The following is a 26,031-nucleotide window of genomic DNA, read 5'->3' as shown; positions in this document are numbered from 1 at the left end:
GTGAAGTCAGAGAATTCATATGAACCTGCTTTGTTTGGTCCAACAGCTTCGCTAAAACCAAACCCAAAACTCAGCAAAGCTGAGTTGGAAAAACTGGCTACACCCCTTTCATTGTACAAGTGTTTTTTTTAAACCTTAAGATTCAAATAAATCAACCCCAGACATTTCAGAACCTGTCTTTTTGATCTCCTGGGGGACAAAGACAAGGAAAACATAACCTTGTTAAAGAAGCAACAGCATTACTCATTTAAATGTAAATAGACTGCTTAATATGCAGGTGTTGGAGTCAGCTGGTGAAAATACTTTCCTGTTTATGCCAGTAACACTTCCCCATTCATAGTAATCTAAGAACAGTAGTTCTGATTTTGCTACAGTGCCAATAAAATGTATGGTGACTCTCCTAATGTTGGAGTAATGGATTTGGTAAATTTGAGTGACAAAAATATCTGAACCCCTCAAGTAAACACTGATTTTAATAGCACCAAAGTGATTGATTGATTTGATTTGTGTACCAGACACATGACATTGTTGCAATAGTTACACTAAATACTCAAATTTAGTTTTCCATGTAATAAAAGAATCACCATTCTGTTAAACATCTGCAGAATTGCTTCCATAAGTACATTTTGCAAACTTCATAATACAGTAGAATTTATCCAATTTCATCCTCGTATTAAAGGGGCTAGATAGAAAAGATTTGAAGTCACTTCACAGACCGCTGTCAACAAATTGGTAATCTGAAATCTTATAGACACTAAGGCTTGGTCAGATTTTCAGAGCAAAGGGATACAGTTGCTAATGGTCTTAGTTTTTTTCTAAAAGCCAGAGTTACTGTAGACATCAGCAAAAAGTCAAAATAATAGGTTGTCCAGTTTCCTGTACCTAATGAAGAATTTGATTTCACTTTTGAAAATAAGGCTCTATTTCCTTTCCTAATCAAGGAACTTCAATTCCAATTGAACTTAGCACTTTTTGGTTTATAGAAATGCTAACATGAATTGTGACTCTGCTGCAAAGATTGCAATGTTGTGTTTGACCACAACACTTTAACATTCATAAATTGTTGTATTCTATTTAGTCACTTGCTCATATGTCTGAATTGCATGGTGATCAATGTAATTGAAAATCAGCCAAATACCATGACAGTGACTGAAGTAAGAGAAATACTGAGCTCTTGTAGGTGCTGTAGAACTTGTCCTGCAGTATAAATGGTTAACATCTGCAGCATTACAACTTTCCTTCGCAAGCTGCTCCAGCCAAGCCAGCACAAATGACACATCACTTTAGATTTCTTGAATAGTCAGTGGGATAACTAGTGATAAATGAAGTTTTTGAAATATTAACTAGGTGCTGCAAATGTGTCTGACATTAAATGTATTGCAGACTGTGGTTTGCTGTCTGAGAATGATCCACTAATCTCTGCATGTTTTGTGCTGTGTGCTTTCTGCTCTAGTCTACCGTTGTGAAGATGAGCCTTGGCAAATAAGCTTGCATTTCTGTTGAGTGGCTCACTTGGTGGTATCCAGAAATGGAGTTTGGCTGAATGGAGAGCATTTACTGTACTGTAATTCAGATGTTGTGTAGGATTTGTTAGCATGCAATGTTTGAATTGGTGATTCTATGTGCATTCTGATAGCTGAATGATTCAAAATTGCAGCTGGCTGGAAAAACTCCATGTTGCAGAAAATGCTTAGTTTCGTTATTCAGAGTAGGGGTGTGGAACAGCCTGCCTGCAACAGTAGACTCATTGATGTAAAGTCCATTTAAATGGGCATTGGACATAATAGAACAGTGTAGGCTAGATAGGCATCAGATTAATTTCACAAGTTAGCACAAAATCAAGGGCCGGGCCTGTACTGTAATGTTCTATATGCACACTTTTGGGATGTGGCCTCCCTTCCCTTGGCCACTCATTGCTCATGTCTCATGCCCACTGATTCCCAAGTCAAGGAGACCTAACCTTAACCCTATTGCAGTTATATTAGGAGTCTGTTGTATTAATAGTTGCTCCAAAGCAACTAGTTCCTAAGGTCAAGAACAAGGGGTTGCTTCAGCAAATCTGCATATGGTGATCTTATTGCAACACTATTGGCCTGGTTCAAAGTGAATCCATTTTATTGCAAAATGCCATTGTTGCAGCAATACTTCCTCAATGCCAAATTAGGGTGACCAATGCTTAGATTAGACTAACAGCTATACAATCTTAAACACGTCAGGGGTAATCATGTTGTGTACACTAGAGATTGGCTGGTATTTTGCAATTTTTAGACCAAACTTTCATGCTGTTTTGTGGGCGGATTGAAAGGTCCCCAGCCCTTTTTTTTTTTTGTAGTGCATCAAAAATTCTTTCCTCTATCTAGTTGCTTTGTAACTGACACCCTTGCCATTTTTTAGTAATCAAGATTATTGGTCAAAATCTATTTGTAAACACTTTAATCTTCCCTCATCGTAGACAGTTTGTGTAGCTGATCTTCAGTTGTATTCACTGACTAGTGAAGATAAAGGTCATGATTAGACTCAGTTTACATTTTAGGAATAGCTTTGGAGTGAACTTGCTTGTGATTAGTGGAAATGTGTACTATCAACATGTATGCAATTTTGAAAAATCCAATTACTAACAAAGACTTAACTATGGCCAAGGAATAGTGCTTGGATTGATGCTTTTATAACTGCACTAAAGATGTTTATGTATTCTTGTAAACCTTCAAGGACCTCAACTACAGATATTTGGTATTTGTTAAATTTGATTTCTATATGGTGCATTACTAGAATTCTACATGCTGATATAGTCAAATGCTGCTTTGATGTTCTAATGTTAACTTTTTTTGTTTGTACTAGCTGGCAAAACCCTACAAATATTTAACATTGAAATGAAGAGCAAAGTGAAAGCTCATAATATGGTTGAAGAAGTCACATTCTGGAAATGGATTTCTTTAAACACTGTTGCCCTAGTAACTGAGACTGCAGTATTCCATTGGAGCATGGAAGGTGACTCTCAGCCACAGAAGATGTTTGATAGGCATGCCAGCTTGGCTGGCTGTCAAATCATTAACTACAGGACAGACCTTCAGCAGAAGTGGTTGCTTCTAATTGGAATTTCTGCGCAGGTAGATCATCTTTTTCCTCAAGCTATATGCCTTAACAATTTTTTTTGCACGCTCTCTCGCTGCTAGTCTAAAGAATTTCCACTGACACCTTAAGTAGTAGCTAAGCTAATGCACTTGACATCTGGTGAGAACATTGCATTCATGTCAAAATGGGATTTAAGTGCAAAATCTAGGCTGTTGCATCCAGCACAGTACTGGAGAATACTGCATTCTAGTCCCACCTTTCTGGAGGGACATTAGATTGTCAGCTTGTCTTGTGACCTCCTGCATTTTGAGGAGCAATTGTGTCCTGGATTATGCTCGTCACTTCACTTGGATCACTAAAATGTTATCTCTTGTTGTGAAATGTGGTAATTGTGGCTCTGTTATCAGCACTGCTTCCTCAGCACCAGGGACCTGGGTTCAGTTCCAGCCTTGGGCAGCTGTCTGTGGCATTGACACATCTCCCTCTGTGGGTTTCCTCCCAGGTGTTCTGGAAAGGATGCTGCTTTAAACAATATTTTAGTTTCTAAAAACCCATTACTGAAAGTTTGTGAATTTAAGTGAGGGAGCATTCTAGGCAATAGTAACATCATTGTTCAGGGCAACTTTGCTCAGACTGCTATTTTAGTTTTCAGTCTGGACCTGTTCTTGGCTCGAGTACTTCATTATTGGCTCCTGGCATTCAGCTTGTCCTTGTATAGGCAAATAAGAAGAATTCCTCTAGCCACACTTCCTTGCCTGCCTTAATCATTCTTGCTATAAAATCCTCTCGGGAAAAGTGGAAAATCTCCTTTTTAGAGGTGCTGAGGTAGAATCCTGAACCAGAGACTGAGAATCAGTGTATCCACAAATCCCTGCCATTATGGGAATTGAAAGAATCAAGAAACAGAACTCTTGATCCAGTCTGGTGTCAGAACACTGCTTCTGACTCCTGTTTTCCCCACCCACCCACATTTTATCTATTTGTTGAACAGCAGTTCTAAAGTTTTTTTTTAAAAAACAATGGCAAATGAAATGGAAATGCTGATCTATAACTTAACAATTGTGCTTTCCAGTATCTAAAATAGGACATTCAGTTGTCAAACTGCATTGTAACTTGCTTTCAGATGTTTATAACTTCAAGTGTCTTTCTTTTAAGAAAACTTGGGCTAAATACTGGTGTTGTGCAGTCTTATTTCTTTACAAGTCACTGGACTCTTCTCTCCTGTGGAGAGAAAGCAGAGTTAAGTCTGCAGATGCTGGAGCTCAAATCCTGCTGGAAAAGCACAGCTGGTCAGGCAGCATCCAAGGAGCAGGAAAAAAACCTACATTTTCATCAGCACATTCCTGAAGGGCTCCAGCCCAAAATGTAGTTTGACCCTGACCTGTGCTTTTCCAGCAACACACTCTCATTTCTGTCCACAGATGCTGTCAAACCTCGAGTTTTTTTTGGTTCAGCCAGCCTTCCTGTTAGGTGCCATAAAAAATCACTGGAAGGTTATACAACCCTTGGTCTTATTGTGCTGTAATGTGTTTGCAGTAATCAGAGACCTAAAGATTACATTTTGGCTAGAGCATTTTTCAGAGCAGTCCTCTGCTAACCTAAAGGTGTGTATGCATAATTGTCCCATGAGCTGCTACTGTCTTCCATCAGGGACCCAGCACATTGAAACTAATAGAAATTATGCCACTGACTTAATATTTTTGGCATTTAAGCTTTTAATGCTACTTTTACATTTGCTGTAAAGCAATTGAAAGCAAGATCTTGCTTTAGTGTGTTTGAGAAGAGACATGGATGCCACATGAATTTTTTAAATTGTTGGTTAGGATGTTTGAAGGTTGTCAGGATAATGCTGACTTGCCTTGTAAAACTATTTTGGTGTAAACTTATTCCCAAACAAGGTTTGATCTGCCCCCTTTGTGGTCAACATTTGGACTGCTGGACAATTCTCTAACCTCTAATTGAATTAGTACAACTTTCTATGTCCAGTTTAACTGTCACTGCAGTGTGGCTAATGATTCATAATGTCAATTTAGTGACCTTCAGGGATTCTTGAACAACTTAATTCAGGAGTCTCCAAGCAAGATCATAGTTGAGGATAATGGTGAATCCTCAATGAGTTGAATGTTTAGAAATCGGCTTTACCCTCCTCTAGGTGACTGAAATGGAGTCCAATTCCCAGGTAACCTGCCAAAGCAGTGCATGTCCCTCCAGCTTGAAGTGCACAGCTAATATGGCCTTTCCTATCTTCCATGCAGACTTGTTTTCATTTGTAGGATGTTGGTGTCTCTGGCTGTCTGTCACTTATTGGTCAATTTGGTGCATTGCCACCATGATCCACTGCAGTCAGTCATCTGTAAATAGACCCATAATCCAATTAGGAAAGGAATTTCACATTTTAGCCACCAGAGATTCAAGTCTGTCAATTTGGCAGTTCTTTGGCAAAATGTTTTTTTTGGTCTTGGCTCATCTTTGCAGTAAATCCCTTGTAACCAGTAAACAAGCTGTCATGCTCAGCCAAGCATAAATTAGTTCTTGCTGCAAAATATACGGCTCAATTAGGAATCTGAAACACAGCAAATACTACCAGGGCCACCACACTAAAGTGCTCATGGTTTTCTTGCTGAATGCTATTTGGGTCTGCAATTGGAATCCTTTTTAAGGAATTAAATTGTTTGCTAATCAAATGTGGATTGTAACCCTGTATAGTACAGTGCTGTCCACTTCAGACCACCTGAATCACCTAGCACTGGTCACAGCTGAACTGACTGCATTTCCTACAACTTTGCTTTTCCTCATTTAGCAAAACAGGGTGGTTGGTGCGATGCAGCTGTACTCTGTGGACAGGAAGGTGTCCCAACCGATTGAGGGACATGCTGCAGCTTTTGCTGACTTCAAATTGGAAGAGAATCCCACACAGTCAACGCTCTTTTGCTTTGCAGTTCGTAGTCAAGCAGGAGGAAAGGTAAATTACATTGTTTTGGTTAAACACTTCCTACTGCTAGATGGAGACTCCTTTTTGTGGTGTATTTTAATCTATTTCCCACCATCCTGCAAATGTAAGTTAAATTTGACAGCCCATATCCACAAGTAGTACTGAACACTTCAAGGTACTATAAAGAGAAAGCGGTGATCTGATAACTAGCAAATTGCACTTTGCATCATAGGCAGTGACATGCATCACATTGCATCCCAGATAATCCACCTAAAAATTTGGTAATTGACAGCTTCACTGTCTGTATTTTGTGGCTTGTCTATTGCTGGCTTTTTGAAACTGACTTGTAAACTCTCTCTTGCAGTTACATATAATAGAAGTAGGTCAGCCAGCTGCTGGAAACCAGCCTTTTACAAAGAGAGCAGTGGATGTGTTTTTCCCTCCGGAGGCCCAAACTGACTTTCCAGTAGCAATGCAAGTAAGTGCCAGCTTCATTCTAAACACTTTACAATAAACCACAGTGCTGTTGCATGCTACTTAGCAAAGTGTAATTGTCTTGTAATGAGCATTCTATTGAAAACTATATTTTTCAACAGAATATATTTTGATAGCCTAGGTTTGTCATGATCACAACTTGGTGCAATATTTGTAGCTATCTTGAGGCTTCATGAAGAATGCTTTACCAATGAGTTGCTAATTACAAGCTGAGCCTGTTTTGGTAATGGCTATTGTCACTTGAAGGAATATTTTTGTCTCCTGCCAACATTGACGGCTTGAAGGTCCTCTTGACCCTGTTCCCATATGTTCTGGCACTTCTTACTAGCAAGTGTATATTTTCCTTTAAACTGCAAGACTAACAACTTAAAGGCAGGATTATCTTTCGAAGTCAGTGGCCCCATTCTGGTCTCTGCATTGAGGCTGGATGTCTCCAGTTGAGTTTATAACCAGACAGTGCACACTCAGTTGGTTTCTTTACCAAATTTTAAAAATACTTTGCTTTCAGCTGACTTGAGTCACCTAGGTGGTGCAGTTAAACTGCAAGTGTGAATTTTGGAGAACCACTTACTACTCTATATATAGTTTCAGTAGTTTAGACTATAGAATTTTGAATTGAGTGGGCTAACTGGCTATAGCAAGTACATAAAACTGAAGTATCAAATCAGCTGAATGGCAAATGTATTGCAGGGTCTAGCGCTATAGCTCCATTTTGATTTGATGGATCTCACTACCAGTTTAACATCTCCCAGTGCTCTGTGTCTGGGTTTCCTCAGTGTTCCCTCAGTGTTCCAGTTTGTCCCACAGTCCAAAGATGTGCAGCTTGGGTGGGTTGGTCATGGGGGTACAGGGATTATAGGGGTGGGGTGGATCTGGGTAAGATCCTCTTTAGAGGGTTACTGTGGACTCTGGGCCAAATGACCTGTCCCTACACTATAGGGAATCTGATTCTATGCCTCCAACCTGTGTGCATGATCCAGTGTTGATTTTTCTTTCATTCCTCATCTTTGTACTCTGCTGGCATCCAAGATGGAAATACTGAAATGTAATGGAAATTTGTTGTCATTCCAATATTTTTCTTTTCCAGATTGGAACAAAATATGGGGTTATATATCTCATTACCAAATATGGCTACATCCACTTGTATGACTTGGAATCTGGTGCTTGTATCTACATGAACCGTATTAGTGCTGAGACCATTTTTGTGACTGCTCCCCATGAACCTACATCTGGCATCATTGGAGTCAATAAAAAAGGCCAAGTATGTTATCCAAGGCTGTTAGCAATTTCTGTGGTAGTAAGCAAACTGAAGTTTGTTTTGTATAGTGCTTCCTATACCAGCAGTGAGGGCAAGTACTTGTTATGGTCCTGAATTGCAAACCGTAATGTAGCAATGACTCTAGAGCACATTAAAGTTTCTTCATCAGGGTGCCTGGCATTACAAAAGCCACTTCCAAGTAGGCTTTTTTGCTTAGTATGGTCAGCATGAGTGAGAATGTAATTCACTTTTAGCAAAGAATGTTTTTAACAATGGGGCTTTTTTGTGTAGATACCTTTCTTAGCCTCAGGATGTAACTAACAAATTGTAGACTCCTTAACTATTTCATTGTCCTGTATACAATCAAGTTGTTGTAATTTCTTGGATGTGACTTAATTGGGAGTAGATTACATTGTTAACTCTTACAATTTGCTTGCATTCACTGTCAACTTTCGCTTGTGTAGAGCTCTTGGTATATTGAATGTTCCTTAATTGACCACTTTTGTTTGCCTCCAGGTATTATCTGTTTGTGTGGAAGAAGAGAATATTGTAAACTATGCAACTAATGTGCTCCAAAACCCAGACCTTGCTCTCCGAATGGCTGTGAGAAGCAACCTTGCTGGTGCTGAGGAGCTCTTTGCACGAAAGTTTAACACTTTATTCGCACAAGGAAATTATGCTGAAGCTGCTAAAGTTGCTGCATCAGCACCAAAGGTATGTGCATTCTCATTCTGCCACAAGAACAACCTCTTTCTGGCATTCAGTTAACTAATTCTGATTATCCAAACAAGAGGTCCTGATGTTTGGCTCACTCTTATCTGGCATTCCATTAACAGAGTGAAATATTCCCCAACTGTGTCCCTCAGATAATTGAGGTTCCTCTACTGACCCTTTCCTAACATTGTAATGAACACATTTCAACCCTCTACTTCTTTTGAATGGTCTAAGCTTAAGGTGCCGATAATATCCTTTATTACTTTCACCATAATGCCTTGACTAACCAGTTGACTTGTCAACTTCCTCCTGTGGTGTAATCTTGCATTTTTGTTTTGAATATAAAATAAAGCTTTGGCAACATTCTCATTCCATTAGTGTTGGAGTGCTATAATCATAAGGACCTGTTTTTGTCTCCATTTTTGTACTGTTCAAACTTTGTTCTCTTGTGCATGGTGCTGCACTGTCTCATCAATGCTTGCCAGCCTAACAGCCTCTTGTTCTTAAAGTTTTGAAAATCCTAAACATGTATCTAGTCCAGGTCTTCCTTATTCCTAACTGCAACATTTTAACAGCTGTACTGTCTTGTTTGTAAACCTATAACCACTAATGTGTTGCTGGAAAAGCACAGCAGGTCAGGCAGCATCCGAGGAGCAAGAGAATCGACACTTTGGGCATAGTTCCTGAAGAAGGGCCTATGCCTGAAACGTCGATTCTCCTGCTCCTTGGATGCTGCCTGACCTGCTGCACTTTTCCAGCAACACATTTTCAGCTCTGATCTCCAGTATTTGCAGTCCTCACCTTTTTTTCCTCCTATAACCACTAATGTGCTCTTGCTGCAGGCAGTGGACTTCATTCTAACTAAATCTATTCAGATGTGAAAAGGCCAACTCTACTGCTGGGTCAGTGGGTGCAATAACCTACTATTAGACAATTTGGTGAAATCTTGTGCACTCTAGAATGTTGAATATACTTACAGGCATTCAAAACCTTGATTAGTGTGGCACAACGGTTCAGTGATTAACACTGCTGCCTCTGTCAGGGACCCAGGTTCAATGCAGTCACCAGAGGCTGGAAAACTCCTGACAGACATTTGCTTGCATGGGTTTCCTCCCACTGTCCAAAGATGTGCAGGTTAAGTGAATTAGCCATGCTAAATTGTCCATAGTGTTCAGAATTTGTAGGCTAGTGCATTAGTCAGGGTAAATATAGGGGGATGGGTCTGGGTAGGCTACTATTTGGAGGGCTGGTGTGGACCTGTTGGGCCAAATGGCCTGTTTCCACATTGTAGGGATTCTATGAAAACTTGGTACATTGCATAACTTGTGATCTTAGCACTCCAACACGAATGGAATGAGAAAATGTTGCCAAAGCTTTATCTTATATTCAAAACAAAAAGGCAAGATTGCCAAATAGATTATACCACAGGTGGAAGTTGACAACCTTCCCCTGCCACTGCAGGAACTGCAAAACCTGCACCCACACCACCTCCCTCACCTCCATCCAAGGCCCTAAAGGAGCCTTTCACATCCAAAGCTTTACCTGCACATCCACTAATATCATTTATTGCATCCGTTGCTCCCGATGCAGTCTCCTCTACATTTGGGCGACTGGGCGCCTCCTAGCAGAGCGCTTTAGGGAACATCTCCGCACCAATCAACCACACCGCCCTTGGCCCAACTTTTCAACTCTCCCTCCCACTCTGAGGACATGGAGGTCCTGGGCCTCTTCACCGCCGCTCCCTCACCACCAGACGCCTGGAGGAAGAACGCCTCATCTTCTGCCTCGGAACACTTCAACCCTAGGGCATCAATGTGGACTTCCAGTTTCCTCATTTCCCCTCTTTCCCCCCCCACCTCACCCTAGTTCCAAACTTCCAGCTCAGCACTGTCTCTGTGATTTGACCTTCCTGCCTATCTTCTTTTCAACCTATCTACTCCAATCTCCTCCCTGACCTATCACCTTCATCCCCACTCACCTATTGTACTCCATGCTACTTTCTCCCCACCCCCACCCTCTAGCTTATCTCTCCATGCTTCAGGCTCTCTGCCTTTATTCCTGATGAAGGGCTTTTGGCCGAAACGTCTTTTTTTTTTTGTTTTGCTGCTCCTCGAATACTGCCTGAACTGCTCTTCCAGCACCACTAATCCAAAATCTGGTTTCCAGCATCTGCAGTCACTGTTTTTACCAAGTCAACTGGTTAATCAAGGTGTTCTGGTGAAAATAATAAAGATATAGGCACCTTAAGCTTAGACCATTCAAAAAAAAGAGGGTTGAAATGAGTTCTTAGCACTGTTAGGAAAGTGTCAGTACAGAGGAACCTCTATTATCCTCAGTAAGCAATGCAATCCTGAAACATGCAATGAGTAGATCAGCTTATTCTATATGCTGTGACATAAATTGGTACCTGTGACTATTAAAGCTTTTCACCTTTCAATTACTGTGTTCATGTAGGGTATTCTACGGACTCCAGACACAATTAGAAAATTCCAGACAGTCCCGGCCCAGCCAGGGCAAGCTTCACCTCTTCTGCAGTATTTTGGGATACTCCTTGATCAGGGACAATTGAACAAGTATGAATCACTGGAACTCTGCCGTCCTGTCTTGCAACAAGGCCGCAAGCAACTGCTGGAAAAATGGCTGAAGGAAGATAAGGTAACAACAGCTCTTTAATTCCTCCTGAGAATGGGCACTGATTATTTGGAGCTAGAATACAAGTTACAAACTTGTAACTTCAAGCACTTGTGGTGGAGTATGTTTCATGAATCTGCATTTATTGTTGACCTGTTCTTTTAATGTTTGCTTTTTAATGTAGTTGGAGTGTTCTGAGGAACTGGGAGACTTGGTGAAGACAGCTGATCCCACACTAGCTTTAAGTGTCTATCTCCGTGCCAATGTGCCAAATAAAGTTATACAGTGTTTTGCAGAAACTGGACAATTCCAGAAAATTGTTCTGTATGCGAAAAAGGTAATTTGTCCTACATCCTTCTATTGACTTTAAAATACCTGTTGAATGTTTTGGGTAAAACTTGAACAGAAATCTTCAGCACTTCCACATGTATTCAATGTACTAAATAACTTTGTCTGAAATGCACCAGATTGTGTTATGCTTTTTTTTTCTTGACTTCCCAAATGTTTACCCCAAGTCCAACTTCTTATACAAATGTTTAACAGGTTGGTTACACTCCAGACTGGGTCTTCCTGCTGAGAAATGTTATGCGAGTGAGCCCTGACCAAGGACTTCAGTTTGCACAGATGCTTGTCCAGGATGAAGAACCCCTAGCTAATATTAATCAGGTCAGTTTGAACATTTCTAAGCTTTTTAATTTGCAGCTGAAGTTTAAGGAAGGATCTGCTGGTGGGTCTTCAGCTGGCTTGTTAACTGAACCAAGTGTTCATGAGTCCAGACTTGGATTGTTAGCCATCTCCTATCATGGGTTGAAATTAGTTTTTAGGAATCTGTCTATTGGATTAATGAAGTGTGGCTGATGTGGAAAATTGGAACTATTGTTTCTGGTCTAGTGTGGCTTAAAAACCTACTCCACTCAGCTGTGACCTTTGTTTTTAACAAGCAGTAGTTCTGACACATGTGCTAGTTTGACAGTTGCTTTTGTAAACTCCATATCAGCATAATTTTAGAGGGCTAATTTCAAGCCCCATGCCTGAAAATAGTATTCTATAAAGCATTGTGCTTTAGTGGAACTGTAGAGTTCTAGTGTAAGCTGGTAAATAAAGTGAGTAACTGATTTCACTCCCATTTTGTATTATGGTGAATGAATGCTCATTGTGGCATAAATGTGGATTCTCTAGTTATCCTGTAAAGTGGGATAAAATCTAGATGACTTTTAAATTTTTTTTTTTGCTTTCTGGAGTAACATGGATTTTCTCCTGTGGCCTTCAGTGATTTCTAAAATTTTGTATCAGTTTTTCATGACTTTTGTTGTTTCAATATTGCATGTAGATATTCAATCCTGAAACTACATAAAGGTGCATAACTTAATCTGGCCATTAATTGTCAGATGTGTTCTCTGTGGAGCTTCACAGAACAACCCCAGATTTTTATCCACCCATGCCTTTCCAATTGAAATTGCTTGATCGTTCTAGTCAAAAATCTTACCCAGCGCTAACCGCTTCCCTAGGATCAGCTGAATGGATCAGAAGTCAGTTTGTCCATAACAGATTAAAATCAAAAACAAACCTTTTTTAAAGAGCTGTGCAAGTTCCTGACAGTTGATGCTAATTTTCCCTTCCTTCCAGATTGTGGATGTATTTATGGAAAATAACCTGATCCAGCAGTGTACATCTTTCCTATTAGATGCGTTGAAGAATAACAGGCCTTCTGAGGGTCACTTACAAACACGCCTTCTTGAAATGAATCTGATCCATGCACCGCAGGTGGGAAATGTACTTTACTAGCCATGAATACTAGGATGTTTTGGGTTGTTCTTTGGTTTAAGAACTAATCTCTGGCCTTCACTGTGTCAAGTAAAGTAGCAACATTTGAATTTTTTTGTCTGAAGATATTTTAAATGCCTAAAAGTCTCATGACATTTGAATACTCATTGGATTGTAAAAAGTGCCTTTAATATAAATATTGACCCCTCTTCTGATTTCTTCAGTCCTAACCCACAAATGAAATACTAAATCTGGCAAATTTAGTTAGCCCTCAAACTCTCCTAGTGTCTGGAATAGCCTTAAGTACTATATTTTTACACAAAAAGTAAACATTACACTTACAACCTTGTATAAAGCCAAAGTAACATTACTGCAATACAGTGTGGACATTTAGGCTGGAGTTCTTGGGACAAGTATAATGGGCCTTGGAATGAGCAAGGCTCTTTGAATTTACCTAGTAATGCAGCATGGGAAAGACCCTTTTTAGTCCAACTGGTCCATGCTGACCAGACATCTTAAACTAATCTATGCCCACTTTGGCCTATATACCCCTCAACCATTCCTATACTCATCCAGATGCCTATTTTTAAGTGGGTAATTGTACCAGCTGCCTCCCAACAGTTCATTCTATGTATCCATCACTCTATGGAAAAAGTTGCCCTTCCAGGTGCCCTTTTTTTTTTTTAACTCCCCGGAGGTTACCATCTTGGCTGTCCACTATACTTCCAATGTTGCAAACTTATTAACCATACCTCCTGCAGTGAAATCCAAACCACATATTTAAATGATGAAAAGCAGTGGACTCCACACTGTGGCACACTGGTCGCGGGTCTCCAGTCTGAAAAGCAGCCCCGGTCACCTTCTGTCTTGTACTGTTTTTGAGCAGGTTCTGATTTCAAATAGCTAGTCCTCACTATTCGACGTGGGTCTAAACATTGCTAAGTAGTCTACAATGAGGAACCTTGTCAAACGCCTTACTGAAGTCCATATAGATCACATCTACTACTCTGCCTTCATCAATCTGGAGGTTTTTGGAGTAGCAAAAAAAAAATCACTTTAATGAGACACACTTTCACCCACACAACTGAATTTTTTTTTTTTGTTCAATCATTGCCTCAAACAATTGGAATCAGAACAGATAATCTTATAGATTAAGGCAAGAGAAGTATTTCCTCTGGGGTTAGGTTTCCCATTTTAAATGTTGGTTTTAACTTTATTTAATCCCTGTCAGATGGACTTGCTGACTTTTTTTTTGTTCTGGGACTCTGACTTGCCTAAGCTGGTCAAAATTTCAAGTGACTTAACATTCTACAAACCAGACATAATTCTAATAATCATTAGATATATTTTAAGGCAATTCCATCGCAATGGTTTATAACATTGTAACTGTTTAATGTCCTTGCTAGTTGAACATTAGCTTGCATGTTGGCTAACAGTCAAAAATCAAAGGCATTTTGAGCAATTTCCTGTCCATTCAGTATCTTTCTGTAGATCTGCTTTATCTTCATATTCTAGAGACTCAGCATATGACCTCCAGATTGCTACATTCCAATGTAGCCAATTGTAGCAGCTGATCACTGCAGTTCGAGTTATGTGCATACCTAACATCCTTACTAATGGGACTTTACTTTCTTAGGTGGCTGATGCAATCCTAGGAAACCAGATGTTCACTCACTATGATCGTGCCCATATTGCCCAGCTATGTGAAAAAGCTGGCTTGTTGCAAAGGGCTTTGGAGCACTATACAGATTTGTATGATATCAAACGTGCTGTTGTACACACTCACCTTTTGAACCCTGAGGTATGAGTTTAGAACATACTGAATTCAAGTCTAAGTGGAATTTGTGTGAAATGCAGCTTTAATATAAGCCTAAGTTGTTAATCTTAGGCATTTTCAATGTTGGTTTGAAAGTAACCTTTTTTTAAAAAAAACATGTGAATGAATGGCTTTAGTAACTTGAGACTAGTTTATTTAAAAAAAAAAAATCTGTCTTGCATAAATGTAAGACATCAGGATGGAAACTTTTTTCTTGAATTGGTGGTCTCACGAGTAGTGGCTTCCTGAAGCAACGAAATATACACCTGAACTACTAAAGCCTTCCTCCGTCAGGGGCAGCAAGACCACATGCAAATAGCATGTTGAATCCTAGAAAAGGAGTTTGGCCTTGGACATAGTCTGAAAAGCAAAGTTCTTTGGCAGGAAAAAGTAATCCTAACTCTGCATTACTTCAGTTTTCAACTTAGATTAGGTGTTCGTATGGTCACTGCCACCTGAAGAGCAGCTTGTGGTGCTCTAGAGACTTACAGTTGCTAAGTTTTTGATTTCAGGATAGCATTATATTCACCTGACTACACACTTGAGAGAATTGACTAAGCCAGGAAAGTCACAATCTCCTAGAATTTGAACAGCTCCTTCAAATTATACTTTCAAGGCTGGGAACTTAAATGTCAATAAACTCTTGTGCCTGCTATATCTATTCTCCAGAATTGTGTAGAATTTTTTTTTAGGCTAACTTTGGCTGTTATGCAGAATTCCAGGTTAGTGTTCCATGGCACTTCAGGATGCTGCCCCAGACCGTAATACTCACTACTGACTTTTATTCCTCTGGATTTTATTGTAAACATTTCAAATCTGCAAAGATAATGAGCTGTTCACAATGTCTTGTAAGTTCTGAGCTAAACATGATTGCTATGCTTTTGGAAACTAGGGCTTAAAATGTTTTTCATTTCTCCCTACCTCTAGTGGCTGGTGAACTTCTTTGGTGCACTCTCTGTAGAAGATTCCCTTGAGTGCTTGCGTGCCATGTTGTCAGCTAACATCCGCCAGAATCTGCAGCTTTGTGTGCAAGTAGCATCCAAGTACCATGAGCAGCTTGGCACTCAGTCATTGGTGGAACTTTTTGAATCCTTTAAGAGTTATGAGGGTAAGCTGTTTTATGACTCTAGTCTCTTGCACCACCTGAATTCCAAGGAAGCTGTTTTGTATCCATGTCTTATTGTGAGTAACTCACTGACTTGAGCTAAACCTCTTGCCCCTTTCTCAAATTATAGTGATGTTGTTGCTTTAACTTTACAGGACAAAGCCTAGTGCAGATTTAATGCTGTTTGTTTAAACCATTAGTAAACTTGAGACTGCAGATCCCATCTATGCAATTACATTCTGAAACTTTTATCTTTTTAAGAATTTTTTTAATCTCTACTTGTTTCCTTTCCTAACCTTTCTTAGAAAAAAAAAAGGATGAATGCACTATCTGCCCTTATTCTAATTGTTTTTCGTTTTCTGTATTTTTTTGGTTTTGTGAATACCGAAGCTGGTCTCTGTAGATATATCCACTACTTTTAAAACCAATATTGTCCCCTGAGTGTAATTGCAGGAGACTCTATCCAGGAGATGTTTTGATTTGGTCTGATTTATCGCCTGCACAAGTCCAAATATATCAATGTTCAAAACTTACTGGCTTTCATTTTTCTGCTAAGCATGTTTTTAATGATCACAAACTATACAATGACTCATTCAGCTTAAAAAGCAGCTGATAAACTGCATTCAAAGATAGGAATAGTGAAGGCTTCTAACATGCTTGAGGCAATTGAGGTTCTAATGCAGAATCATGCAAGGAGTAACTTTCTCTCCACGAGGTAAGTCAATGTGAAATTAGGTAGTCTACCTGTGTTTTAGGAATGTAGAAAATAGACCTTCTGACTCTTAAACAACTGTCTCTTGAGATTAAATCAAGCATGTGTAGAGATGAGGGTAATTCTATTAATGGCTTTTTGACATTTTATTTAGACATCTTTAAACTCATTATAAAATAATGCTAATGGTTCTAACTTGTATAGCAGATTATTTTTTCTTTTGACAATTTGTCTTGCAGCAATCTTCATGCTAATGACTGGCAGTTTCTGGCATTGATTGCATTGTCAGTTCATCTATATTTGTAGCATTCTATTTCTGAAATATTTGCTTGGAGCAAATTGAGTTTTGATCTGCACCTCCTGTTCTTTCCTTCAAATTTAGGGTTATTTTATTTCCTTGGATCCATTGTGAATTTCAGTCAGGAGCCTGATGTTCACTTCAAGTATATTCAGGCAGCATGTAAAACTGGACAAATTAAAGAAGTTGAGCGTATATGCCGTGAGAGCAACTGCTATGATTCAGAACGTGTGAAGAATTTCCTGAAGGTACTTTTTATAAAATGTGGTGCCTTTGGCCCAGCTTCATTGCATTCTTGGCAGCACACTGCCCACTTTTGGTCATTCTTGCCTCTGGAAAATATAGTTTTTGGCTTGCAGCCTTAAAGTGCCCTTCCAATAAGCACTGAAGGGCTGCTGTGTTGCTGGGGGTAATATTCTTCAGTGACCATACGCAACCTGTTCCAGTGCAGATCTTATATCTATTTAGATTTGGGGAATACTAAACAATCTGGCTTTAAAATGATATTTCTGTTTGCCAAAGTTTGCTAACGACCCCATCTACTACTTGTCTATAATTACAGAAGTGGCTGTGTTCCCAATTATGTTTCAATGGCCACTCCAGCCTGTTCTGCCCTTCAAGATGTTTTATGGGTAGGGGAAAAGTTTCCAATATTCAAACTTTAAGAATTATTATTACATTCCATTGAGCATCCATTGCTCCAAGATTGAGAATTCTCAAGGTCTCAACACTCAAGATTTCTCTTCCACATGAAAAGCAACCCTGAGCTTCAATCCTGTGTATGTTGAGGGTTATGGTTCCATTCCTTTACAAAACTTCACCTGGGAACCTAATAACCTCAAACAGTCAAAGGTGGTTATAACTGCAAGTCTGTCTTTTAAAGTGCTGTCAGTAGTGGAAATTAGCAATTCTGATGGATCATCAATCTAAAACACTTGGCCTTGCCAGAGCATTTTGTTTTAGTTTACTATCCAAGTACTTTGCTTTCCCCCTGTCTTTCAGCTGTCCTATAATTATAATGAAAAGGTAAGCCTTATTCAAGATAAATTACTTGTAAAGTCCAGTTAATGAAACCTGAGCAGTTGATAGCTAAGTTATTGAATGTGCAATTCTCTTATGTAATGAGATTTGTTTGTCATGGGTAAATGATCAATGCCTATCTAATATGCTGAAAATGCTTTAAATGCTTCACTGTTCATCTGTACTTGCAGAATTAACATTGAACTTTGAGCAGACAGGATTAATTCAACTAATGGAAGTCTGCTTATAGGATGCAGCTTCACAGATGAAGGTGGATAGACAATCCACTTTCTGTTGCTACTTTGATTTGTGCAGTTCAACCATTTTGTAACTGAAATTTCCTGTAATATTGCAGGTGTTGAATTATCTGCCATTTTTAGTAGCACAGGCTATTGTCCATTTTCAAAGTGGTAATGCAAACTGGAGAGGGTTCAAAGATTTCAGGATGTTGCTGGGAATTTTGAGAGACTGGGACTTCCTCCGAGTGTAGATGGTTGAGGGGTGACCTTTTTTATAGAAGTTGGCAATCATGAAGCCTAGATAAGGTGAATAGCAAGGGTCTTTCTTTCTTTCTTCCCCCTCCCCCGGGTGGGGAGTTCAAAACTATGGGGCATATTTAAGGTGAGGGGAGATTTTTTTTTATTTTAAAAAGGGCATGAGGGGTAACCTTGTGGTTCATGTGGAATGAACTCGGGAAGTGGTGGTACAAGTACAGCTACAATGTTAAGACATTTGGATAACTACATGAATAGGCAAGACTTCAGGCATGTGGGATTAGTTTAGTTGATGTGGATTAGTTGGATGAAGAGTCTACTTTCCTGCCATGGTGCTTAGAATGGAATGGTCTCGAATGGAACCAGATTTTGGTGTAGAGGTAAATTAGGGGCTATAATGCAAAATCTTTAAAGAAGCTTTCATTGTGACAATCAGTCAGCTAGCATTTTAAAATCCATCATTAACTTTTTTGGAGACAATCTGCCATCCTTGCATAGTCTGTGGTGCTTGAAAGTGACAGACTCTTTAGTTGACCGGAAGTTGGGCCACTGCAACCTGAAGCCTTTCTTGTGCTGGGTAGTAATGATGTTTTGTTTTTCAGGAAGCCAAACTGACAGACCAACTTCCCTTAATCATTGTGTGTGACCGATTTGACTTTGTCCATGACCTTGTTCTGTACCTGTATCGCAACAACCTGCAGAAATACATTGAAATCTATGTCCAGAAGGTCAGTGAAATAATCATTAAGCTGTTCTTATAACTATGATCACTGCTTTGCAAAAGTGCTCACAGATTAAGTTTCATAATCATCCAATAGGTGCTCAGCCCTTCATACCTGTTCCACCATTGAATAAGATAACTGTCGAACTCAACTCATACAACTTTTTAAAATATCCTGGATCCCTTGTTGCCAAAAATATGGCACACAGCAGTGAATATACTCTGGCTGAGCCCACATACTTTGGGATAGCCAATTCAAAACTAGCAATCTTGGAATGAAGACATTTTAGTCTGAGATTTGAGTGCTTACCCTAATTCTAGAACCTCCTCCAGCCACAGTTGTTTTCCTGGCATGTGTGCTGTTAACTCCTGAATGAGATTCTTTTCATCTAGGCTCTTGGGATTTATGCCTGGTCTACTCAGTTGCATCAATCACTCATCCCAGGAGTCAGCTGGTGGGTTTTTTGTACAGCAACTACCTCCTTGGGTAAGGAGATTGCACTGTTGTGCACAATTCTAGGTCATTACACTTGGCACTCCTCTTGTAATTTATACCATTTGCCCTTAATTGTATTTGGCTTGTTGCTGTGATTCCAGAGTATTGAAGGGTAACAGGATAAATCCAAGAATAGCAGGAAGAACAAATGTAGGGCTGAACAGCTGGCTTGATGCAATGGGCCAAACATCGTCCTATATTAGTGATATTTTGCTACAAAATCCTGAGAAGCAGTTTGGCATTTGAGGGTGAATTTTTTTTTCTGTACATGGAAAGCTATGGAAATGCGTTGCCTGGAAAAAGTGGCTAAAGAGGTAGCCAAACCAATAATTCTCAAGCAAGTGACTTCATGCAAGAACCAAGTTCATGCACTTCAGTTTTCCTTATGCTGGTTGGATAAACAGAACTGTTGCCAATATGTGGTGTCTCATTGTGTGCAGGTGAATCCCAGCAGGCTTCCAGTAGTGGTAGGTGGACTACTGGATGTGGATTGCTCTGAAGAAGTTATCAAAAATCTTATCACTGTAGTCCGTGGACAGTTCTCAACTGACGAGCTTGTGAGCGAAGTAGAGAAAAGAAACCGGTTAGTAACTGACTTTTCCTTGTGTTTTGAGGTAAGTGAATGAAGTTGCTGCTGCTAGTTTTATGGTACTATTTTTTTTGTCACCTGCAGGATCAGGGTATTTTTTCATCCCAGTCTTCTGCCCCAGAATTATTCAGAAGCATCTTCTGATTACTGAAGAGTCCAGCTAAATTGCTAGATCTGTTACAGCAGACGTTTTGAACCCTATCTTGTGCATTGTCAATTGTTTGCAGCATTTAACTGTACCATTTTAATGGGAATTTGTCATTATGGAGCACTCTACAGCTGTAGATGACTTCCATATATTGAAGTTTAGTCTGTACTATACTGCAACAGATTAGCAGGAAGGGAATATTAAAATCAGGCAGAATGAAAGAACATCAGACACTAAGCAGATCAGTGAGAACTGGCTTATTTTGAAATGTAAACTGTAGCACCTTGAATTGCCAGACTTCTGTAATTTAATACTAAACACTCAATCTACCCTGATCCAGGTGATAGCAATGGTCAATGTTCCCTGTTGTTAAATGTATTTAGCTACACTTTGAACTGTTTTTGGACAGACCTCTGGACTGTGTATACTGATCTGGGAGTGTCTGCCTAAATTGTTTGGATTTGAGTTGTTGAACCTCCATCTGAGCTAAAGAGCTGCAGCTGACCACTGGATTCGCTTTAGCTACCTCCTCCCCTATTTATAAACTTCTGAAACCAGGAATCCAGAGATCCTTCTGGATTAGAGTGGTGAAGATTTCAAGTATATTTCAGGAAGTCACATAGCCACCTTTAAAGCGATGAATGCTCCAATTTTAAATCTCAACACAAAGTTCATCCAACAGGTTTATTTTGAAGCACTAGCTTTTTGAGCACTGCTCCTTCAGGTGGTTCATCACATGATGGAGCAGCACTTTGGAAGCTAGTGCTTCCATATAAATCTGTTGAACTGTAACCTCTGAGCTTAACTTTTGGATGCCCCAGTCCAACAGCAGCACCTCCAAGTCATTCCCCAGTTTGACGTACTTGCCCTTGATTTGAATTTACCAGTTGCTGCTGCTTCTAAGGCTGTTTTTTTTTGTATTTTATTTGTCTGCAGATTGAAATTGCTGCTTCCCTGGCTGGAGGCTAGAATTCATGAAGGCTGTGAAGAGCCTGCTACTCACAATGCTTTAGCTAAAATTTATATCGATAGCAATAACAATCCTGAGCGTTTTCTGCGTGAGAACCCCTTCTATGATAGCTCAGTGGTTGGCAAGTACTGTGAAAAGAGGGATCCGCATTTGGCTTGTGTGGCTTATGAGCGAGGCCAGTGTGATTTGGATCTCATCAAGGTTAGTGTCTTGGCACAACATTTTAAGATGGGTACTGTCTGGGTAAAAGCTGGCCTATTACTCATAAATTCATTGGTCTTTTTTGTGCAAGAAGTTTGGTTACAGCCACAGCTCAGGATGTGATCTTGTGGGTGCAAAGGAGATGGATCAGAATATGGGATGGTGTTCATTTTTGAGCAGAGTGCTGAATGGGGGCTTTTTTTTGAGGTGAATACAATTGAGGGGCATAGACAAAGCAAATGGGAGAAATATTAACCCTTGGTGTTAATCAGGCAACCTTAGTTAAGGTAAGGGGCTGGAGGTTTAGAGGGAATTTTGAGGAAGAATCTTTCACTTTGGGTATTGGGTATCTGGAACTTTGCCTGAAAAGGTGATTTAGTAATGAGCTATCTCCAGTTTTAAGCATTTGGTTAGCAAAGTGCTGCAGCATTTAAATGCTGGCCAAGTTCTGGAAGATGAGGTAGGAGTGCTTGACTAGTGCAGACATTGTGTGGGGCTTTTTAAAATTTCTTTTGCACTGTAAATCTGACTGCTTTTGAAAAAGCGCTTCTCACTCCTCTGAACTAAAAATTAGCCTGAGTTTGGCTGTCCAAACTCTGGGCTTTGAGGTTGCAACCTGGAATTAGATTTGCAATTGGGTGGCACGGTGGCACAGTGGTTAGCACTGCTGCCTCACAGCGTCAGAGACCTGGGTTCAATTCCCGACTCAGGCGACTGACTGTGTGGAGTTTGCACATTCTCCCCGTGTCTGCGTGGGTTTCCTCCGGGTGCTCCGGTTTCCTCCCACAGTCCAAAGATGTGCAGGTCAGGTGAATTGGCCATGCTAAATTGCCCGTAGTGTTACGTTAAAAGGGGTAAATGTAGGGGCATGGGTGGGTTGCGCTTTGGCGAGTCGGTGTGGACTTGTTGGGCCGAAGGGCCTGTTTCCACACTAAGTAATCTAATCAAGCTCAGACACGTGGATTTCTCCATGCTAACAGCTAATGCAGCCCTTTTATGCTTGGTTTTTCAATAGAGGGAATGAACAAACATTGATATTTGAACTTCTCATCCTTATCTGTCAGCTCTGGCAGCTGAGGGGTAAAATATACTTGATCAATTCTATTTATCCTCTTTCTAATCTAATGATTAGAAAATCCCTGTTTTATAGAACTTTTTAAAGGAGCAATTTGATAAGCCAGTTGTCTGCCAATACAAACTTTTTTTAATGCAAGAGCTTTCTGAATTGTTGGCAATTTAAAGTTAAGGAGTGATGCATACAGCTGACTTGTATGATTTTAATCTCATGCTTAGGTTTGCAATGAGAACTCTCTATTCAAGAGTGAGGCTCGTTATCTTGTACGTAGAAAAGATCCACAGCTTTGGGCCAATGTTCTTGAAGAAAATAATCCTTTTAGACGCCAGCTGATTGACCAGGTATGCTCTACATTCTCTAATTATGAAAGCTTAAGGGAAATATTCTGCCTGATTAAATGTACTTCCAGTCAGACTGGTACTATTTCAAATCCTCACGCACTGCATAACTTTAAACTGACATGTGAAGCCTCACCTCTGGATCAAGTAGGACTTGAACCCAGAGTTGAAACATCTCAGTGCCACTATTTTTGTTGTGAATGGAAAAGTAGAGATCTAGCTATTGCTTTACTCCCTTCCTAAGCAGAGTAGACAGCTTGCTAAATGAACTTCAACTGGAATGGTTAAAAGGTGGAAAATTTTAAGGAGTTTTTGAAACTAAAACTCAAATGTTCCAAATAGCATAACTTGGGTCCATGGGGTATAATAGTGCTTTTTTTTCAGGTGAGTATACAGATAAGATGTCAGTTTTCAAATTAAATTTCTCTCCAATCCCAGAAGACAACTTCTCATAACTTATTAAAACTGGCTGCAGATCAGTAGTGTCATTCTAAGCAGAATGACACTTGAGGAGATCAAGGTCTTCAAAGTTGGGCTAATCTAGTTCACTATCATGGAACTTCTGGAAATTAATTATAACAGGACTGCAATGAAGTTGTGTAACTTAAATATTTGCTCTTTAGCAATTTGGCAAACAACAATAAAGATGTAACATCTGTTGATTTTTATGAATTATTTCATTTCTTCTTTTCATCTTACTGAATATCTCCCTTAACCAGCTAATACATTCTGAGCTTAGCTGACTCTTCACTTTACAACAGCTTGTTCTTGAGCCTCATGAACCACTTTGTAAAGTGAAAGTAATTGCTTTTCAGGTTGTCCAAACAGCCCTGTCTGAAACCCAGGATCCAGAAGAAGTATCTGTCACTGTGAAAGCCTTTATGACTGCTGACCTCCCCAATGAGCTGATTGAATTGCTTGAGAAGATAGTCTTGGATAACAATGTCTTTAGTGAACATAGGTGAGAAATGTTTGACTATTTCTGTTCACTGTAAATCTATGAATAACCTGTTTTTAGAAATAAATGCCTGGCTATATTTAACAAAACTAGTGACTTTTCACTACCTTCCCAATACCTTTAATTTTTATAGTGGGAACCAGCTCATGAAAGGATTACAATGCCAAATTAAAATTTGCCATCTGAATGGTGATAGGAATAGAATTAATTGTCAACTTGCTGTTAGCTGTCAGGATTCTTTGTTTTTAAAAAAAAATGTTCAGGCACAGAAATCCAACTATAGTAACTACCTTACTGTTATTTCAAAGGGATTTGTCACTTTAACTGCACTGACCATGAGGTTTATAGAATTAATCCTAAGGCTTGTGCTTTTGATGAAATTTCTTTCACAGGAATCTACAGAACCTCTTGATTCTTACTGCTATTAAAGCAGATCGCACCCGTGTTATGGAGTACATTAATCGTCTCGACAACTACGATGCTCCTGATATTGCGAACATTGCCATCAGTAATGAGCTTTTTGAAGAAGCATTTGCAATCTTTCGAAAGTTTGACGTGAACACTTCTGCTGTGCAGGCAAGAATATTTTCCTCTCTACTGAAGGATTAAGACACTTGCATCTGAATAAGTAGATGTGCCCAAGTATGTAAAATGAGCAGTGGATTAGTAGTTTGTATTGCTAAGTGTTCTGTCTCCAGCATTGGACTAGCCAGTTAAGTACGATGGCTTTAACTGAATTTTGTAGTTGGTGGTCAAACAGATTTGAAAACCTTCTGGTTTTTTTTTGCTTTTTTAATAAAGCTTTTCATTGACCTTTTTTAGGTTCTGATTGACCACATTGGCAATCTCGATCGTGCTTATGAATTTGCAGAACGTTGTAATGAGCCAGCAGTATGGAGTCAGCTGGCAAGAGCACAATTACAGAAGGATTTGGTTAAAGAAGCCATCGATTCCTACATCAAGGCTGATGATCCTTCTGCCTATATGGAGGTTGTGAAAGCAGCCAACAAAAACAGTGAGTAATGGTCAATGAATCAACCAGAATGAAGTTAATGCACATTCAGGAAGCATTTTTGTCCCAAATCAACTTTGCAATCACTAATCTGCTTCTGTTTCCCCCTCCCGTTTCCCATTTTTAATCCTCAGCCTGTCAGATGACCTGTTTCCATAAACTTGATCACCTGACCTGGATTCCCATGTCTGGCTCCTATGTCTGTGACCTGTTCCTTCACCTTGGTCCCTTTTTTATTCTCCCATGCTTATCGTTAGTTCCTGACTATGTCAACATTTAACTTTTTTATGAATTCCTCAACCTCAGTATTAAGGTAAAATTTTTAAACATATCCTGAGACCTTGGTAGTGTGTATTGTTTCATCCCGTCAGCGGCATTTGACACAACCTGCCATCCTCTAGTCCCATTTGCCCAGTGGCACTATCCTCACAGCTGCTGTAGTTGATCAGAAACAAGAATGCAGATTCACTGGCTTTATCTTGTCACTTCAACAGGTTTCAATAAGATCACCACCTCCATTCTAAATCCAGTGTAAAGCTCACTACCTCCTTAGCCTTACTCTAAGATCATTTCATTGCCAGCAAACATCCTCAAACTTTTGATTTCTCTAATGAGAATTTTTAAGGAGATCAAAAATGCTGTCATCCCACCAGCACCTTGTGCAGTTGCAGTACGTCTTCCCTGTTTTATTCCAGCCCCCTTGAAAGTATGGGCCAGTATTAGCCTTCCTGATCACCTGCACCTGCTGCTAGTGTGTGCAAGTACTCCCAAACCCCCCTGACCTTTCTGTGGCTTTCTCCATTTTAAACACTTCACTTCTCTCTTCAAACTGAACAACTTCACGTTGCCCTAACATATTCCTAACACATTCCATCTGCTAACTTCCTGCCCACTTCCTTAACCTACCAATATATCTAAACTTTCATGAAACTTGAGTCAAGGTCCTTTTTTTTATTATTGGTTTGTATGTGTGGCTCCTGTTGACAGTTGGATTTTTAAAGTCAAATCTCTTAATCCAGTTTCTCTCTCAAGCTTTCATCGGAAAACAATTTAATTTTAACCCCTTTGCTCTTGAATTGATCTACTAACTCTGGTCAAGTCTCCAAAGTTGGCAGTCATGCATTTTTTTGGTATCCAACTCCAAGGTTGGAGAATTACTTCTCCAAAACATCTTACTTCCACTCCATTGATAAGATAGCAAAGTAGGATACT

The 26,031-nt window shown here is 39.7% G+C and overlaps 1 protein-coding gene across 6 annotated transcripts in view; it reads left to right on the top strand.

Annotated features, from left to right (window-relative positions):
• LOC122562519 (clathrin heavy chain 1-like) overlaps window positions 1–26,031 on the top strand; it is a 52,940-nt gene that overhangs the window by 10,948 nt on the left and 15,961 nt on the right. For all 6 annotated transcript variants that reach the window (XM_043715386.1, XM_043715384.1, XM_043715382.1 and 3 more), the window contains 19 exons: window positions 2,839–3,107; window positions 5,873–6,034; window positions 6,369–6,482; window positions 7,587–7,760; window positions 8,274–8,471; window positions 10,926–11,126; window positions 11,287–11,439; window positions 11,646–11,768; window positions 12,729–12,866; window positions 14,503–14,667; window positions 15,610–15,790; window positions 16,882–17,045; window positions 18,914–19,039; window positions 19,969–20,111; window positions 21,202–21,436; window positions 22,730–22,852; window positions 23,665–23,810; window positions 24,200–24,383; window positions 24,630–24,822. In XM_043715386.1, coding sequence (XP_043571321.1) covers window positions 2,839–3,107; window positions 5,873–6,034; window positions 6,369–6,482; window positions 7,587–7,760; window positions 8,274–8,471; window positions 10,926–11,126; window positions 11,287–11,439; window positions 11,646–11,768; window positions 12,729–12,866; window positions 14,503–14,667; window positions 15,610–15,790; window positions 16,882–17,045; window positions 18,914–19,039; window positions 19,969–20,111; window positions 21,202–21,436; window positions 22,730–22,852; window positions 23,665–23,810; window positions 24,200–24,383; window positions 24,630–24,822 — 3,192 coding nt within the window. The remainder of the gene's footprint in view (window positions 1–2,838; window positions 3,108–5,872; window positions 6,035–6,368; window positions 6,483–7,586; window positions 7,761–8,273; window positions 8,472–10,925; window positions 11,127–11,286; window positions 11,440–11,645; window positions 11,769–12,728; window positions 12,867–14,502; window positions 14,668–15,609; window positions 15,791–16,881; window positions 17,046–18,913; window positions 19,040–19,968; window positions 20,112–21,201; window positions 21,437–22,729; window positions 22,853–23,664; window positions 23,811–24,199; window positions 24,384–24,629; window positions 24,823–26,031) is intronic.

Source organism: Chiloscyllium plagiosum, chromosome 25 (assembly GCF_004010195.1).
Source record: "Chiloscyllium plagiosum isolate BGI_BamShark_2017 chromosome 25, ASM401019v2, whole genome shotgun sequence".
Taxonomy (NCBI): domain Eukaryota; kingdom Metazoa; phylum Chordata; class Chondrichthyes; order Orectolobiformes; family Hemiscylliidae; genus Chiloscyllium; species Chiloscyllium plagiosum.
This window is presented reverse-complemented; position numbering and strand designations above follow the sequence as displayed.